Genomic DNA, 20654 nt, shown 5'->3' with positions numbered 1-20654 from the left:
CTACTGATCTGAGTGAGTTTACCTCAGCTGACCTACAGTACATGAAACAACCAGACATTCAATGCTGAGGAACAAACACGATGGAACACTGACGTCTGCTCCATCCCCTTCAACAGCGTCAGCGCATTCCTGACTATATGGTGCCATCTACAGGACAGTTGCCCAGAGAGGAGAGAGATGTTCATTTCTTTATGGCAACTGTATGTGGCAGTATATACTTTCTCCAGGTGATCTCATTGCTAACGTGTGTATGTGTGTGTGACTAGGCAACACAGCCACTAAGCAACACAGCCACTAGGCAACACAGCGACTAGGCAACACAGCCACTAGGCAACACAGCCACTAGGCAACACAGCGACTAGGCAACACAGCCACTAGGCAACACAGCGACTAGGCAACACAGCCACTAGGCAACACAGCCACTAGGCAACACAGCGACTAGGCAACACAGCCACTAGGCAACACAGCCACTAGGCAACACAGTGACTAGGCAACACAGCCACTAGGCAACACAGCCACTAGGCAACACAGCCACTAGGCAACACAGCGACTAGGCAACACAGCGACTAGGCAACACAGCGACTAGGCAACACAGCGACTAGGCAACACAGCGACTAGGCAACACAGCGACTAGGCAACACAGCGACTAGGCAACACAGCGACTAGGCAACACAGCGACTAGGCAACACAGCCACTAGGCAACACAGCCACTAGGCAACACAGCCACTAGGCAACACAGCGACTAGGCAACACAGCCACTAGGCAACACAGCGACTAGGCAACACAGTGACTAGGCAACACAACGACTAGGCAACACAGTGACTAGGCAACACAGCGACTAGGCAACACAGTGACTAGGCAACACAGCGACTAGGCAACACAGCGACTAGGCAACACAGCCACTAGGCAACACAGCCACTAGGCAACACAGCCACTAGGCAACACAGCGACTAGGCAACACAGCCACTAGGCAACACAGTGACTAGGCAACACAGCGACTAGACAACACAGCCACTAGGCAACACAGCCACTAGGCAACACAGTGACTAGGCAACACAACGACTAGGCAACACAGTGACTAGGCAACACAGCCACTAGGCAACACAGCGACTAGGCAACACAGCCACTAGGCAACACAGTGACTAGGCAACACAGCGACTAGACAACACAGCCACTAGGCAACACAGCCACTAGGCAACACAGTGACTAGGCAACACAACGACTAGGCAACACAGTGACTAGGCAACACAGCCACTAGGCAACACAGTGACTAGGCAACACAGCCACTAGGCAACACAGCCACTAGGCAACACAGCGACTAGGCAACACAGCGACTAGGCAACACAGCCACTAGGCAACACAGCGACTAGGCAACACAGCCACTAGGCAACACAGCCACTAGGCAACACAGCCACTAGGCAACACAGCGACTAGGCAACACAGCCACTAGGCAACACAGCCACTAGGCAACACAGCCACTAGGCAACACAGTCACTAGGCAACACAGCCACTAGGCAACACAGCCACTAGGCAACACAGCCACTAGGCAACACAGCGACTAGGCAACACAGCCACTAGGCAACACAGCCACTAGGCAACACAGCCACTAGGCAACACAGTCACTAGGCAACACAGCCACTAGGCAACACAGCCACTAGGCAACACAGCCACTAGGCAACACAGCGACTAGGCAACACAGCAACTAGGCAACACAGCGACTAGGCAACACAGCGACTAGGCAACACAGCGACTAGGCAACACAGCGACTAGGCAACACAGCCACTAGGCAACACAGCCACTAGGCAACACAGTGACTAGGCAACACAGCGACTAGGCAACACAGTGACTAGGCAACACAGCCACTAGGCAACACAGTGACTAGGCAACACAGCGACTAGGCAACACAGCGACTAGGCAACACAGCGACTAGGCAACACAGTGACTAGGCAACACAGCGACTAGGCAACACAGCGACTAGGCAACACAGCGACTAGGCAACACAGCAACTAGGCAACACAGTGACTAGACAACACAGCAACTAGGCAACACAGCAACTAGGCAACACAGTGACAAGGGTCTTGTTTCAATGATGGATGCTTTTGGCGTATAGGAACGTAACTATACGTCAATGCTTTATCCACATAAATAAAATACAAAATAGTAGCTAACAAGATGGAGAGCATCTACTACTGACCCTGTTATACTGAGCTCTACTACTGACCCTGTTATACTGAGCTCTACAACTGACCCTGTTATACTGAGCTCTACTACTGACCCTGTTATACTGAGCTCTACAACTGACCCTGTTATACTGAGCTCTACTACTGACCCTATTATACTGAGTCCCCATACTGACCCTGTTATACTGAGCTCTACTACTGACCCTGTTATACTGAGCACTACTACTGACCCTGTTATACTGAGCTCTACTACTGACCCTGTTATACTGAGCTCTACTACTGACCCTGTTATACTGAGCTCTACTACTGACCCTGTTATACTGAGCTCTACTACTGACCCTGTTATACTGAGCTCTACTACTGACCCTGTTATACTGAGCTCTACTACTGACCCTGTTATACTGAGCTCTACTACTGACCCTGTTATACTGAGCTCTACTACTGACCCTGTTATACTGAGCTCTACTACTGCCCCTGTTATACTGAGCTCTACTACTGACCCTGTTATACTGAGTCCCCATACTGACCCTGTTATACTGAGCTCTACTACTGACCCTGTTATACTGAGCTCTACTACTGACCCTGTTATACTGAGTCCCCATACTGACCCTGTTATACTGAGGTCTACTACTGACCCTGTTATACTGAGCTCTACTACTGACCCTGTTATACTGAGTCCCCATACTGACCTTGTTATACTGAGCTCTACTACTGACCCTGTTATACTGAGCTCTACCACTGACCATGTTATACTGAGTCCCCATACTGACCCTGTTATACTGAGCTCTACTACTGACCCTGTTATACTGAGCTCTACTACTGACCCTGTTATACTGAGTCCCCATACTGACCCTGTTATATTGAGCTCTACTACTGACCCTGTTATACTGAGCTCTACTACTGACCCTGTTATACTGAGCACTACTACTGACCCTGTTATACTGAGTCCCCCTACTGACCCTGTTATACTGAGCTCTACTACTGACCCTGTTATACTGAGCTCTACTACTGACCCTGTTATACTGAGTCCCCATACTGACCCTGTTATACTGCGCTCTACTACTGACCCTGCTATACTGAGCTCTACTACTGACCCTGTTATACTGAGCTCTACTACTGACCCTGTTATACTGAGCTCTACTACTGACCCTGTTATACTGAGCTCTACTACTGACCCTGTTATACTGAGCTCTACTACTGACCCTGTTATACTGAGCTCTACTACTGACCCTGTTATACTGAGCTCTACTACTGACCCTGTTATACTGAGCTCTACTACTGACCCTGTTATACTGAGCACTACTACTGACCCTGTTATACTGAGCTCTACTACTGACCCTGTTATACTGAGTCCCCATACTGACCCTGTTATACTGAGCTCTACTACTGACCCTGTTATACTGAGCTCTACTACTGACCCTGTTATACTGAGTCCCCATACTGACCTTGTTATACTGAGCTCTACTACTGACCCTGTTATACTGAGCTCTACCACTGACCATGTTATACTGAGTCCCCATACTGACCCTGTTATACTGAGCTCTACTACTGACCCTGTTATACTGAGCTCTACTACTGACCCTGTTATACTGAGTCCCCATACTGACCCTGTTATATTGAGCTCTACTACTGACCCTGTTATACTGAGCTCTACTACTGACCATGTTATACTGAGCACTACTACTGACCCTGTTATACTGAGTCCCCCTACTGACCCTGTTATACTGAGCTCTACTACTGACCCTGTTATACTGAGCTCTACTACTGACCCTGTTATACTGAGTCCCCATACTGACCCTGTTATACTGCGCTCTACTACTGACCCTGTTATACTGAGCTCTACTACTGACCCTGTTATACTGAGCTCTACTACTGACCCTGTTATACTGAGCTCTACTACTGACCCTGTTATACTGAGCTCTACTACTGACCCTGTTATACTGAGCTCTACTACTGACCCTGTTATACTGAGCTCTACTACTGACCCTGTTATACTGAGCTCTACTACTGACCCTGTTATACTGAGCACTACTACTGACCCTGTTATACTGAGCTCTACTACTGACCCTGTTATACTGAGCTCTACTACTGACCCTGTTATACTGAGCTCTACTACTGACCCTGTTATACTGAGCTCTACTACTGACCCTGTTATACTGAGCTCTACTACTGACCCTGTTATACTGAGCTCTACTACTGACCCTGTTATACTGAGCTCTACTACTGACCCCATTATACTGAGCTCTACTACTGACCCTGTTATACTGAGTCCCCATACTGACCCTGTTATACTGAGCTCTACTACTGACCCTGTTATACTGAGCTCTACTACTGACCCTGTTATACTGAGTCCCCATACTGACCCTGTTATACTGAGCTCTACTACTGACCCTGTTATACTGAGCTCTACTACTGACCCTGTTATACTGAGCTCTACTACTGACCCTGTTATACTGAGCTCTACTACTGACCCTGTTAAACTGAGCTCTACTACTGACCCTGTTATACTGAGCTCTACTACTGACCCTGTTATACTGAGCTCTGCTACTGACCCTGTTATACTGAGCTCTACTACTGACCCTGTTATACTGAGTCCCCATACTGACCCTGTTATACTGAGCTCTACTACTGACCCTGTTACACTGAATCCCCATACTGACCCTGTTATACTGAGCTCTACTACTGACCCTGTTATACTGAGCTCTACTACTGACCCTGTTATACTGAGCTCTACTACTGACCCTGTTATACTGAGCTCTACTACTGACCCTGTTATACTGAGCTCTATCACTGACCCTGTTATACTGAGCTCTACTACTGACCCTGTTATACTGAGTCCCCATACTGACCCTGTTATACTGAGCTCTACTACTGGCCCTGTTATACTGAGCTCTACTACTGACCCTGTTATACTGAGCTCTACTGCTGACCCTGTTATACTGAGCTCTACTACTGACCCTGTTACACTGAGCTCTACTATTGACCCTGTTATACTGAGCTCTACTACTGACCCTGTTATACTGAGCTCTACTACTGACCCTGTTATACTGAGCTCCACACTGACCCTGTTATACTGAGCTCTACTACTGACCCTGTTATACTGAGTCCCCATACTGACCCTGTTATACTGAGCTCTACTACTGACCCTGTTATACTGAGTCCCCATACTGACCCTGTTATACTGAGCTCTACTACTGACCCTGTTATACTGAGCTCTACTACTGACCCTGTTATACTGAGTCCCCATACTGACCCTGTTATACTGAGCTCTACTACTGACCCTGTTATACTGAGCTCTACTACTGACCCTGTTATACTGAGTCCCCATACTGACCCTGTTATACTGAGCTCTACTACTGACCCTGTTATACTGAGCTCTACTACTGACCCTGTTATACTGAGCTCTACTACTGACCCTGTTACACTGAGCTCTACTACTGACCCTGTTATACTGAGCTCTACTACTGACCCTGTTATACTGAGCTCTACTACTGACCCTGTTATACTGAGCTCTACCACTGACCCTGTTATACTGAGCTCTACTACTGACCCTGTTATACTGAGCTCTACTACTGACCCTGTTATACTGAGCTCTACTACTGACCCTGTTATACTGAGCTCTACCACTGACCCTGTTATACTGAGCTCTACTACTGCCCCTTTTATACTGAGCTCTACTACTGCTACTACTGCTATTACTACTGCTACTATTTTCACTACTACTACTACTACTACTACTACTAGTAGTAGTACTACTAGTACTACTACTAGTACTACTACTAGTACTACTGCTGCTGCTACTACTACTACTACTACTACTACTACTACTAGTAGTAGTAGTACTACTAGTACTACTACTAGTACTACTACTAGTACTACTGCTGCTGCTACTACAACTACTGCTACTGCTATTGCTACTATTACTATGTCGTGGAAATTCTAATCAATAATGAGGAAAGACAAGGTCAATCACCAGTCAGGATATTACTTTATTCAAAACGTATTAATTAGGTAGTAAGTGAGTCTGGTCGACCCAACAGTCTTGAGTGTTGGGCCGATCGCTCACGCATACAGAAACTGCAGAGATCTTCATATAGTAGATCTAAAATGCATAGTCATGGCTGGTTCCACCCCTCCCATGCAGATCAGGGGGCATCATAAGCCACCTTGGGTTCATCCTATGGCTATCTCCACCTTGTGTTGTTTTAACCCCCAGCCCGGCTTAGTTTCCCAGATGCAAGAATGATTAGAAACAATGAGGGGTTTAGCTCAAGCTATCTCTAGTGAGCGTACGCCCAGATTAGGTGCTGGGAGCTACTGTGGAGACCATCCCTTTACCAAAACACAGCATTAGTAGAACAGAAATGTCTTTCTCTTTGTTAAGTATGTAATTGATAACTATTAATATCAAACAAATCAGGTAAATACGTCATTTTTCTCTCACCACTACTACTACTACTACTACTACTACTACCACCACCACCACCACCACCACCACTACTACTACTACTACTACTACTACTACTACTACTACTACTACTACTATTGCTGCTTCTACTACTACTACTACTGCTACTACTACTACTACAATTGCTGCTACTACCACTACTACTAATAATACTGCTACTAATACTACTACTAACACTACTACTACTATTCTGCTACTGCTGTTGCTACTACTACTGTTACTATTACTACTATTACTACTACTACTACTACTACTGCTAGAGCAAAAATCTACTGCTAATACTATTACTACTACTACTATTACTACAACTGCTTCTACTACTGCTAATACTACTACTGCTACTAATACTACTAATACTACTACTACTACTGCTACTAATACTACTAATACTACTACTGCTACTACTACCACTACTACTACTGCTACTACTACTGCTACTGCTAATACTACTACTACTACTACTACTGCTACTACTACTACTACTACTACTACTACTACTACTACTACTACTACTACTACTATACTGCTACTGCTACTACTACTACTACTACTGCTACTGCTACTGCTGCTGCTTCTACTGAAGCAAAATGCATCATACTGGCCATATTTCTGTATTTTGAAAGTTACATAAACTATTTATATAAAAGTATGTGGACACCCTTTCAAATGAGTGGATTCGGCCTGTTGCTGACAAGTGTATAAAATCGAGCACACAGTCATGCAATCTCCATAGACAAACATTGGCAGTAGAATGGCCTGTACTAAAGAGCTCAGTGACTTTCAACATGGCACCGTCATAGGATGCCACCTTTCCAACAAGTCAGTTTGTCAAATTTCTGCCCAGCTAGAGATGCCCCGGTCAACTGTAAGTGCTGTTATTGTGAAGTGGAAACGTCTAGGAGCAACAACGGCTCAGCCGCGAAGTGGTAGGCCACAGAAGATCACAGAACGGGACCGCCGAATGCTGAAGCACGTAGCGTGTAAAGATCGTCTGTCCTCGGTTGCAACACTCACTACCGAGTTCCAAACTGCCTCTGGAAGCAACGTCAGCACAATAACTGTTACTCTGGAGCTTCATGAAATGGGTTTCCATGGCCGAGCAGCCGCATACAAGCCTAAGATCACCATGAGCAATGCCAAGCGCCTGCTGAAGTTGTGTAAAGCTCGCCGCCATTGGACTCTGGAGCAGTGTGGGGGGGGGGGGGGGCAATGCAAATAGTCTGGGTAGCCATTTGATTAGATGTTCAGGAGTCTTATGGCTTGGGGGTAGAAGTTGTTTAGAAGCCTCATGGACCTAGACTTGGCGCTCCGGTACTGCTTGCCGTGCGGTAGCAGAGAGAACAGTCTATGACTAGGGTGGCTGGAGTCTTTAACCATTTTTAGGGCCTTCCTCTGACACCGCCTGGTATAGAGGTCCTGGATGGCAGGAAGCTTGGCCCCAGTGTTGTACTGGGCCGTACGCACTACCCTCTGTAGTGCCTTGCGGTCGGAGGCCGAGCAGTTGCCATACCAGGCGGTGATGCAACCAGTCAGGATGCTCTCGATGGTGCAGCTGTAGAACCTTTTGAGGATCTGAGGACCCATGCCAAATCTTTTCAGTCTCCTTAGGGGGAATAGGCTTTGTCGTGCCCTCTTCACAACTGTCTTGGTGTGCTTGGACCATGTTAGTTTGTTGGTGATGTGGACACCAAGGAACTTGAAGCTCTCAACCTGTTCCACTACAGCCCCGTCGATGAGAATGGGGGCGTGCTCAGACCTCTTTTTTTTCCTTTAGTCCACAATCATCTCCTTTGTCTTGGTCACGTTGAGGGAGAGGTTGTTATCCTGGCACCACACGGCCAGGTCTCTGACCTCCTCCCTATAGGCTGTCTCGTCGTTGTCGGTGATCAGGCCTACCAATGTTGTGTCATCGGCAAACTTAATGATTGTGTTGGAATCGTGCCTGGCCATGCAGTCATGAGTGAACAGGGAGTACAGGAGGGGACTGAGCACGCAGGTGTCATCATGACAAGCGGACCGAGGGATTCCCACAGAATGAGATCATCATATTGTATCTCTATGGGGATTCCCCGGCCCTGTGTCCATATGCAATCTTATCTCCTGCTGCATATCTGCCAGCTCTAAAAACAGCCCTCTCATATCACCACCAGGTCCAGACCTGAGTTCAAATACTATTTGAAATGATTGCAAATACTTTAGCTGGGCTTGATTGAGCTTCCCTGGTCAGTGGAACCAAAAAAAATTGTTGCAAAAGTGCAAACCCATCTGATACTCCAGGCAGGCTAAAGCAAATGAAAAGTGAAACATTTTAAATAGCAATTTGAACCCAGGTCTGATCCCTTCCCACCACTATTAGGACTTGAGACCCACCCCCAGAACTCCACCGCCAGGCCCCCACCCCCAGGCCCCCACCCCCAGGCCCCCACCGCCAGGCCCCCACCGCCATGCCCCCACCTCCTGGCCCCCACCTCCTGGCCCCCGCCCCGCACTCCCTGGCCAGGAACACCGGCTGTCCTTAATATAGATAAGTTTGCAATGATTTCAACTGACTGTCCGCCAAGCTCACTCCTCTGCCCTGCCACAGCAACATAGGTAGAGCAACCACGGGCCAATCACAGGCCGTCCTAAATATAGGCCTGCCTGCCTTGATGTCATCTGACCGACTGTCAAGCTCAGTGACTCTGCCACAGCAACACAAGAGGTTTTCGGACTGAGAGGCTGAGAGACGACACGATCACAGACCGCCAATCTCAATCCTCTGCTTTGCCATGGCAACAATAGAAGACTGACTAGCACTGGGATGCAGATGGTTTTAACAATAGAAGATTTACTTTGGAAGCAAACCTCCCCTGTCCTACCAAGAGTTGCTGGATATCTTCTCATATTCAGTTTGCTCCATAGCGACTTTCTTTTCTTTCCGGGTGGCGCAGTGGTCTAAGGCACTGCATCGCAGTGCTAGCTGTGCCACTAGAGATCCTGGTTCGAGTCCAGGCTCTGTCGCAGCCGGCCGCGACCGGGAGACCCATGGGGCGGCGCACAATTGGTCCAGCGTCGTCCAAGGTAGGGGAGGGTTTGGCCGGCAGGGATGTGGGTTCGTTTCCCACTGGGGGCCAGTATGAAAAAAAATATATATATGTATGCATTCACTAACTGTAAGTCGCTCTGGATAAGAGCGTCTGCTAAATGACGAAAATGTAAAATGTAAATTTAATTTGAGCGACTGTGAAGCTCACTCCCCTCTGCCACACAGCAACACAATAGGCTTTCTGGGACATGGACTGGGAGGCAGGCAGAACCATGGAGGGAGTGTCCATAACCCACTGGGTGAACAGCCCCGTCCGTCACCAGGCCCTGTTCCAAGGAAGGGAATTGGACGACTGTGTGGAGGACCATGACCTGTTCGCCCTGCCCGGGCCTGCCTTCCCCGACCCAGGGGTGAGGCCCTGGGGTAGTGAAATTAGAAGGGGCCTCTGACGGTACTACCACAACCCAGCCCCAGCGGACTGAGCCTGTTTACCAGGTGCTTCTGGACGTGTCCCAGTTCGAGACCTGAGGATGTCATGATTCAGGTTTTTGAGGGCTGGCTCTTGATCAAGGCTCAGCATGGAGCCAGAATGGATGAACATGGGTTTGTTACCCGCAGCTTCACCCGCCAGTACACACTGCCTGAGAAACTGCAGCGGGCGGGGGATCTGAGGGCTCTCCTATGTCATGATGGGATACTGGTGGTGGAATCCAAACAGAGAACACCTGTTAGGATACAACCCAGTGAGGAGGAGGACCCCTATTGATTATTTACTATTGATTATTACTGTATTGATTAGGTAAGAATGTGAGTTAAATTACACATCAGCTGCTACAGTACCACTAACATGAGTGATTGATTGTGATTGATTTATTAATTGTGTCTGTTATTTTTGTGTGAAGTTAATTTTCAAATATTTCTCTAAACATTGTAATTGTTACATTTCTATCTGATACTAATTTGCTATAAAAAGCTGTTGGTGCTGACGTTATTGAATTATTTAACAGCAGTAATTATATATTTAAAATCTATTTTCTTAAAATAGGTTTTTTAAAGTGTTCCTCCTCGCTTTAAATGTTACTTCAGCTCCTCTCACCTCAATTAAAATAATATACGTTTCATTTGAACAAATATGAAGTGTGATGGTTAAGTGTATATTTAATTTAGTAAATGGACAGAGGAAGTTCCACCCCAGTCATTGAGAACTGGCACACGTAGCACAACTAGCCCACTTCAAGTCCCTCTCTGAAATCATAGCTCTTATCCGAAATAGATAAACAAACAGGACAGACAACCACTGTTTTGAGGTCTCATTGAGGGCCACCTGGCATTATGATATCTATGACTAGAATGGGAATGTTAGGCATGAGGCTTTCAGTATCAGTGATGATGTTGTTTTTACCGTACAAATGGTTATGAGATTGTTTAGAAATTGTTCTGTTGAAGGAAGAGACCTGAAGGGACAAATGTGCTAGAAAAATAAATATTGTTATCAAATGTTACATTGTTACAGATTGTTTACATTGTTTACATCCATGTTACGTTTTGATTATTATTTTTTTTAAGGATATGTACAAGCTATTATAAATACAGTAGGATTCTGATACCATCTATAAATGTATATTTTCAAGAATCAATCAAATCTCACACCACTTCCAATTCCACACCCATCAACTAAAGCGGTCAGTGTTTGATTGGTGTTGCCTGTTAGATTGTTCATCCCCCCCCTAGCTCCACCCTCGATTATTCAGACTGGTTACGTGTGGGTGTTGTGTGAGAGAGAGGCAGGAGGACGCAGCCACCACCACAACTAGCCGCTTACATTTTAAATGGCGTAAAAGTTGGACGAAATAACGGGATTTTATCGCAATTTTTTTTTTTTTTAACAGTAGCAAAAGACAACTGGATTGCGAGGTAGGTCGCTTGAAGAAGGGACATTTAAGGAGCCAGTTTTCAAGCAGTGTGCCTTCACAACTTAGTAGAGACAGTGGAGTTTGTATAGGCTAGCCCGCCCGCTAGAGTTCGCTGGATATTTTGTTGGGCGCTAGGTACTCCAGTAATTTGTTGAACTATGGCGCTCAAGGCGAGGGCTTTATACAACTTCAATTCCGAAAACCCAGGGGAGATATCGGTAAAGGAAAATGAAATAGTGAGTTTGTACAGCGAACAGGACATTGAAGGATGGCTAGAAGGGTCCAACGGCAAAGGCGAGAGAGGACTCTTCCCCGCGTCCTACGTCGAGATCCTGAAGAACGATACCGCGTCCACGTTTAACGACAGCGGCACATCAGAGGATACTTACCAGGGATCCCGATACCCCAATAGTTCAACCGGAGGTTTCGGGGACACCTCTTATAAAATCCAAAATCTAATTGAAAACTTGTCCAAAACATCAGCAACATCGTCTGGGTTTACAGCGTTACCACCGCCTGCCCCAGCACAGCCGTCGCAGCACGGTTACCAAGCCAGCCAGGGCAGCGATGACGACTGGGATGAAGACTGGGATGACAGCTCGACGGTGGCGGACGAGCCCGGCGTTGTTGGGGGTGGTAACCAGGGGGACTTTGACGGCAACGGACCGTCTACGTACAGCCTGTCAACATCTTCTGTGTCCAGAGGTGGCAACGCTCAACAAGCCAAGAGCTCTGCCACGGTCAGTAGGAACCTCAATAGGTTTTCAACATTTGTGAAATCAGGTGGGGAAGCGTTTGTGTTAGGTGAGGCAGCTGGGTTTGTAAAAGATGGGGATAAGATATGTGTTATAATGGGGCAGTACGGCCCAGAATGGCAGGAAAACCCGTACCCCTTCGCCTGTACCATCGACGACCCCACCAAGCAGACCAAGTTCAAAGGAATGAAGAGTTACATTGCCTACAAGCTGACGCCCACCCACACACAGACGCAGGTAAACAGGAGGTATAAACACTTTGACTGGCTCTATGCCCGGCTGGTGGAGAAGTTCCCTGTCATCTCGGTGCCCCACATCCCAGAGAAGCAGGCGGCGGGGCGGTTTGAGGAGGACTTCATCTCTAAAAGGAGGAAGGGCTTGATATGGTGGATGACTCACATGACCAGCCACCCGGTCCTGTCCAAATGTGACGTGTTCCAGCACTTCCTCACCTGCAACAGGTAGGTCTCTCTCCTCTCCTCTCCTCGCCAGTCTGTTTACAGTTTAGTCATTTAGCAGACGCTCTTATCCAGAGCGACTTACAGTTAGCGAGTGCATACATGTTTTCATACTGGCCCCCCGTGGGAAACGAACCCACAACCCTGGCGTTGCAAGCGCCACGCTCTACCAAGTGAACCACACGGGACTATATAGCCGAAGATTATAGCGTCCCCTAGGAAACACTCATCAACACTTTGGTTCCTACCCTTTTACAATAACTCCTCTCTGGCATTTTAATTCGTTGCCATGTCAAACAACACTGTATTCAAAAGTGTCCACTATTATATTCTAACTACAGAATTAGAATAATCATTCTATTTCCATGATTGCTCTAAATTGCAAGTCAAATCGCAATTGCAACATTTGGTTAAAAATAAGTCCTGGATTGTTTGCTCATGTCGTGCAGCCCTTTGTGACAGTGTGGAAATGATCTCAAATGAGTGCAGGAAATTGCTGACAGTGCTGCAAATATATTTAGGTTGAATTGAACAGTATAAAACAATCAGAATGGGGGAAGTCCCATTTGAAATCACTTAGAATGTATGTGTTGCGACCGTAGGGTCACGCACATCTCATGAAGCAAATTTAGATTAAAAATTATTTGATTCGATTTTAGAACTTTTATTACTAAAAAAACCCATAAAATACCGTCAATCCATCTCACAAAGTTTGCGTTTCTTTCTCATTTAACTTATCAAAGTATTGCCATACAGGACTTGGCTGCTGTCGCTGGCCTTTCTCTGCCATTTTCCAACTGTTAACGACTATGACGTCGTGGTGGAGAGTCGACTATGACGTAGTGGTGGAGAGTCGACTATGACGTAGTGGTGGAGAGTCCACTATGACGTAGTGGTGGAGAGTCGACCATGACGTCGTGGTGGAGAGTCGACTATGACGTAGTGGTGGAGAGTCGACTATGACGTAGTGGTGGAGAGTCGACCATGACGTCGTGGTGGAGAGTCGACCATGACGTAGTGGTGGAGAGTCGACTATGACGTCGTGGTGGAGAGTCCACTATGACGTCGTGGTGGAGAGTCCACTATGACGTAGTGGTGGAGAGTCGACTATGACGTAGTGGTGGAGAGTCGACTATGACGTCGTGGTGGAGAGTCGACTATGACGTAGTGGTGGAGAGTCGACTATGACGTAGTGGTGGAGAGTCGACTATGACGTAGTGGTGGAGAGTCAACTATGACGTAGTGGTGGAGAGTCGACTATGACGTAGTGGTGGAGAGTCGACTCCAAAATAATTGATTCCTCGACTCCTTGCACGTCGACTCCCGATGTCGACTCCCATTTCAGAGTGTCAAGATTCGATTCCGCTGAGAATAGACTCCTGAGATTCAAAAGTTTTGGAACGGAAGAGACTGATTACTTGCCGTACTTCCGAGAACACTCGCATCATTCATAGCGAGCTAGCGAGGGACGGAGAGAGAGGGGAGGTACAGTGAGGGGAAAAGTATTTGATCCCCTGCTGATTTTGTATGTTTCCCCACTGACAAAGACATGATCAGTCTATAATTTTAATGGTAGGTTTATTTGAACAGTGAGAGACAGAATAATAACAAAAAAATCCAGAAAAACGCATGTCAAAAATATTATAAATTGATTTGCATTTTAATGAGGGAAATAAGTATTTGACCCCTCTGCAAAACATGACTTAGTACTTGGTGGCAAAACCCTTGTTGGCAATCACAGAGGTCAGACGTTTCTTGTAGTTGGCCACCAGGTTTGCACACATCTCAGGAGGGATCTTGTTCCACTCCTCTTTGCAGATCTTCTCCAAGTCATTAAGGTTTCGAGGCTGACGTTTGGCAACTCAAACCTTCAGCTCCCTCCACAGATCTTCTATGGGATTAAGGTCTGGAGACTGGCTAGGCCACTCCAATACCTTAATGTGCTTCTTCTTGAGCCACTCCTTTGTTGCCTTGGCCGTGTGTTTTGGGTCATTGTCATGCTGGAATACCCATCCACGACCCATTTTCAATGCCCTGGCTGAGGGAAGGAGTTTCTCACCCAAGATTTGACGGTACATGACCCCGTCCATCGTCCCTTTGATGCGGTGAAGTTGTCCTGTCCCCTTAGCAGAAAAACACCCCCAAAGCATAATGTTTCCACCTCCATGTTTGACGGTGGGGATGGTGTTCTTGGGGTCATAGGCAGCATTCCTCCGCCTCCAAACACGGCGAGTTGAGTTGATGCCAAAGAGCTCGATTTTGGTCTCATCTGACCACAACACTTTCACCCAGTTCTCGTCTGAATCATTCAGATGTTCATTGGCAAACTTCATACGGCCCTGTATATGTGCTTTCTTGAGCATGGGGACCTTGCGGGCGCAGCAGGATTTCAGTCCTTCACGGCATAGTGTGTTACCAATTGTTTTCTTGGTGACTATGGTCCCAGCTGCCTTGAGATCATTGACAAGATCCTCCCGTGTAGTTCTGGGCTGATTCCTCACCGTTCTCATGATCATTGCAACTCCACAAGGTGAGATCTTGCATGGAGCCCCAGGCCAAGGGAGATTGACAGGTCTTTTGTGTTTCTTCCATTTGCGAATAATCGCACCAACTGTTGTCACCTTCTCACCAAGCTGCTTGGCGATGGTCTTGTAGCCCATTCCAGCCTTGTGTAGGTCTACAATCTTGTCCCTGACATCCTTGGAGAGCTCTTTGGTCTTGGCCATGGTGGAGAGTTTGGAATCTGATTGATTGATTGCTTCTGTGGACAGGTGTCTTTTATACAGGTAACAAGCTGAGATTAGGAGCACTCCCTTTAAGAGTGTGCTCCTAATCTCAGCTCGTTACCTGTATAAAAGACACCTGGGAGCCAGAAATCTTTCTGATTGAGAGGGGGTCAAATACTTATTTCCCTCATTAAAATGCAAATCAATTTTTGACATGCGTTTTTCTTTTTTCTTTTTTGTTATTCTGTCTCTCACTGTTCAAATAAACCTACCGTTACAATTATAGACTGATAATTTCTTTGTCTGTGGGCAAACGTACAAAATCAGCAGGGGATCAAATACTTTTTTCCCTCACTGTATGAGCAGGTCGACCACCATGCAGACAGTCAGAACCGTGCACTAGGCATATCTATCAGCAATCAAAAGCTCACAATTTATTGGTGTAGCAGTGCGGTCGTGTACTCTGTGTGTGTCCGTGTAAATAGCCTGGTTTTTTTTTTCCGTACATATTTCCCTATCACACTTTTCATCCTTCTACTAAATATACTTTCCTGCAACCCGCCTCACTCAATGTGGAACGGATTCTATTATTGACTTACCTTTTATCTAGAATCTCCAGTTGAAACTAGCTAGCCAGCTAACTAGTTACTTGCTATTAGCCACAGTTAGCGGTTTTCACCCAGATCATCAGATTTTCTGCCAGAATAACTGAATCACTGGACATTAACACCGGATCGCAACTAGCTAGCCGCAACCGAATGGATGTTGCTGTTGGCTAATCACCACCGCCCCCGAAGCAAGCACCAGTTAGCCTTGAGCTAGCCTCGAGCCAGGCCCTTATCCCGGCTATCTACCTCTCTGTCTACCGGACGGGAGTAGCCAGCTAACTAGCTACTTGCTATTAGCCACCGTTAGCGGTTTTTCACCATTGTCCGTGGCCTGCACTACCTACCAGCCAGCTCTAGCCTGGACTATTATCGGCCAGTCTGCACTGTCTGCACAGCACGCGCTGTGCAGACAGTCCAGCAGGCATCAGCTGTGCAGCTGAGTAATCATAAGGTCCAGTGAACAGCAATATGTGAGTCCGAGAACAGTTCGAATTGGTGCTAAAGCACAGCGAGCAGGAAGCACGGCTGTTGTTTGCGTGTGCTAGCGGGCCGGGGCTAGCAGATGGATCTTCGACTCAGAACATATCGGATTTTCTGCCGGAATCACTGGACCTTTAACACCGGATCATCGCAACTAGCTAGCTGCAACCAAATCGTCTGTGGTTTCAACAGGCTTCCCGTTGCGATGACCACGAAGATCCATCTGCTAGCCCCGGCCTGCTAGCACACGCAAACAACAGCCGTGCTTCCTGCTCGCTGTGCTTTAGCACCAATTCGAACTGCTCTCGGACTCACATATTGCTGTTCACTGGACCTTATGATTACTCAGCTGCACAGCTGATGCCTGCTGGACTGTTCCTTTACACGGTACCCTGTCCTGTTTATCTGTTTAGCCTCAGCCCAAACTTTAATCGCCAGTTGTTGTCTTAGCTCTCTCGAATAACACCTGTGATTGCTTTATGCCTCTCTCCCATGTCAATATGCCTTGCCTATTGCTGTTCCAGTTAGTTCTTATTATACAACTTAACTGTAGAACCCCAAGTCCCTCTCAAACTGCCTCAAATAGTTCCTTTGTTCCACCCCCTCATACACGCGGAGACGGGCTCAATCGGTGCCTCCAGTGATGCTATCTCTTTTATTGTTACCCAACGCTTAGGTTTACCTCCACTGTACTCATATCCTTCCACATCCTTGTCTGTACATGATGCCCTGAATCTATTCTACAACGCCCGGAAATCTGCCCGCTTTATTCTCTGTACCCAACGCACTAGAAGACCAGTTCTTAAAGCCTTTAGCCGTATCCTTATTCTAGTCCTCCTCTGTTCCTCTGGTGATGTAGAGGTTAACCCAGGCCCTGCAGCCCCCAGTATCACTCCTACTCCCCAGGAGCTATCATTTGTTGACTTCTGTAACCGTAAAAGCATTGGTTTTTTGCATGTTAACATCATAAGCCTCCTCCCTAAGTTTGAGTTATTCACTGCGTTAGCACACTCCACCAACCCTGATGTCCTACCAGTGTCTGAATCTTGGCTTAGGAAGGCCACCAAAAATTCAGACATTTCCATCCCCAACTACAACATTTTCAGTCTAGATAGAACTGTCAAAGGGGGTGGAGTTGCAATCTACTGTAGAGATAGCCTGCAGAGCTCTATCATACTATCCAGGTCTGCGCCCAAACAGTTTGAGCTTCTACTTCTAAAAATCCACCTTTCCAGAAATAAGTCTCTCACTGTTGCCGCTTGCTACAGACCCCCCTCAGCCCCCAGCTGTGCCCTGAACACCATATGTGAATTGATTGCCCCCCATCTATCCTCAGAGTTCGTACTGCTTGGTGACCTAAACTGGGATATGCTTAACACCCCGGCCATCCTACAATCCAAACTAGATGCCCTCAATCTCACACAAATTATCAAGGAACCTACCAGGTACAACCCTAAATCCGTAAACATGGGCACCCTCATAGATATCATCCTGACTAACTTACCCTCTAAATACACCTCTGCTGTCTTCAACCAGGATCTCAGCGATCACTGCCTTATTGCCTGCGTAAGTAACGGGTCCGCGGTCAAACGACCAACCCTCATCACTGTCAAACGCTCCCTAAAACACTTTAGCGAGCAGGCCTTCCTAATTGACCTGGCCCAGGTATCCTGGATGAATATCGATCTCATTCCGTCAGTAGAGGATGCCTGGTTGTTCTTTAAAAGTGCTTTCCTCTCAATCTTAAAAAAGCATGCCCCATTCAAAAAATTCAGAACTAAGAACAGATATAGCCCCTGGTTCTCCTCAGATTTGACTGCCCTTGACCAGCACAAAAATGCGTACTGCATTAGCATCGAATAGCCCCCGCGATATGCAACTTTTCAGGGAAGTTAGGAACCAATATACACAAGCCGTTAGGAAAGCAAAGGCTAGCTTTTTCAAACAGAAAATTGCATCCTGTAGCACTAACTCCAAAAAGTTTTGGGACACTGTAAAGTCCATGGAGAATAAGAGCACCTCCTCCCAGCTGCCCACTGCACTGAGGCTAGGAAACACTATCACCACCGATAAATCTACAATAATCGAGAATTTCAACAAGCATTTTGCTACGGCTGGCCATGCTTTCCACCTGGCTACCACTACCCCAGTTACCAGCTCTGCACCCTCCGCTGCAACTTGCCCATGCCCCCCCTGCTTCTCCTTCACACAAATTCAGACAGCTGATGTTCTGAAAGAGCTGCAAAATCTGGACCCCTACAAATCATCTGGGCCCTTTCTAAAATTAGCCGCCGAAAATTTCGCAACCCCTATTACTAGCCTGTTCATCCTATCTTTCTTTCGTAACGTCTGAGATCCCCAGGGATTGGAAAGCTGCCGCGGTCATTCCCCTCTTCAAAGGGGGTGACACTCTAGATCCAAACTGTTACAGACCTATATCCATCCTGCCCTGCCTTTCGAACGTTTTTGAAAGCCAAGTTAACAAACAGATCACCGACCATTTCAAATCACACCGTACCTTCTCCGCTATGCAATCCGGTTTCCGAGCTGGTCATGGGTGCACCTCAGCTACGCTCAAGGTCTTAAACAATATTATAACCACGATCGATAATAGACAGTACTGTGCAGCCGTCTTCATCGACCTGGCCAAGGCTTTCGACTCTGTCAACCACCGCGTTCTTATTGGCAGACTAAATAGCCTTGGTTTCTCAAATGACTGCCTCGCCTGGTTCACCAACTACTTCTCAGATAGAGTTCAATGTGTCAAATCGGAGGGCCTGCTGTTTGGACCTATGGCAGTCTCTATGGGGGTGCCACAGGGTTCAATTCTTGGGCCGACTCTTTTCTCCATGTATATCAATGATGTCACTCTTGCTGCTGGTGATTCTCAGATCCACCTCTACGCAGACGACACCATTTTGTATACATCTGGCCCTTCATTGGACACTGTGTTAACAAACCTCCAAACGAGCTTCAACGCCATACAACACTCCTTCAGTAGCCTCCAACTGCTCTTAAACACTAGTAAAACTAAATGCATGCTCTTCAATCGAACGCTGCTGGCACCCGCCCACCCGACTAGAATCACTACTCTCGACGGGTCTGACCTAGAGTACAAATACCTAGGTGTCTGGTTAGACCGTAAACTCTCCTTCCAGACTCACATTAAGCATCTCCAATCCAAAGTTAAATCTAGAATCGGCTTCCTATTTCGCAACAAAGCCTCCTTCACTCATGCTGCCAAACATGCCCTCGTAAAACTGACTATCCTACCGATCCTTGACTTCGGCGATGTCATTTACAAAATAGCCTCCAACACTCTACTCAGCAAATTGGATGTAGTCTATCACAGTGCTATCCGTTTTGTCACCAAAGCCCCATATACTACCCACCACTGTGACCTGTACGCTCTTGTTGGCTGGTCCTCACTACATATTCGTTGCCAAACCCACTGGCTCCAGGTCATCTATAAATCACTGCTAGGCAAATCCCTGCCTTATCTTAACTCATTGGTCACCATAGCAACACCCACCCGTAGTATGCGCTCCAGCAGGTATATCTCACTGGTCATCCCCAAAGCCAACACATCCTTTGGCCGACATTCCTTCCAGTTCTCTGCTGCCAATGACTGGAACGAACTGCAAAAATCTCTGAAGCTGGAGACTCTTATCTCAAATAATAAAATAAAATAAAATAAAATGTTATTTGCCACATGCGCCGAATACAACAGGTATACATTACAGTGAAACGCTTACTTACAGCCCTTAACCAACAATGCATTTATTTTTTAATAAAAAAGTAAAATAAAACAACAACAAAAAAGTGTTGAGGAAAAAAAGAGCAGAAGTAAAATAAAATAACACTAGGGAGGCTATATATACAGGGGGGTACCGGTGCAGAGTCAATGTGCGGGGGCACCGGCTAGTTGAGGTAGTTGAGGTAATATGTACATGGGGGTAGAGTTAAAGTGACTATGCATAAATAATTAACAGAGGAGCAGCAGCGTAAAAAGATGGGGTGGGGGGGGGGGGCAGTGCAAAT

General features: G+C 46.8%; 2 protein-coding genes across 2 annotated transcripts in view; both read left to right on the top strand.

Moving 5' to 3' along the window:
- hspb3 (heat shock protein, alpha-crystallin-related, b3) overlaps nt 1-10439 on the top strand; it is a gene marked incomplete at both ends in the record, with an annotated part of 110608 nt that extends 100169 nt beyond the window's left edge. Inside the window, 4 exon segments of the mRNA XM_084177377.1 lie at nt 9039-9143; nt 9910-10085; nt 10087-10192; nt 10194-10439. Of these exon segments, the coding sequence (XP_084033503.1) occupies nt 9039-9143; nt 9910-10085; nt 10087-10192; nt 10194-10439 (633 nt within the window).
- Nucleotides 10440-11548: 1109 nt separating this feature from the next.
- Nucleotides 11549-20654, top strand: part of snx18a (sorting nexin 18a) — a 42041-nt gene continuing 32935 nt past the window's right edge. Inside the window, exon 1 of the mRNA XM_084177042.1 lies at nt 11549-12802. Coding sequence (XP_084033168.1) covers nt 11745-12802 — 1058 coding nt within the window. The 5' untranslated portion in view covers nt 11549-11744. The remainder of the gene's footprint in view (nt 12803-20654) is intronic.

This window comes from Coregonus lavaretus (genome assembly GCF_964263955.1).
Source record: "Coregonus lavaretus genome assembly, chromosome: 14".
NCBI lineage: Eukaryota > Metazoa > Chordata > Actinopteri > Salmoniformes > Salmonidae > Coregonus > Coregonus lavaretus.
Note: the sequence above shows the minus strand (reverse complement) of the source record. Positions and strands in the feature narration are given on the sequence as shown.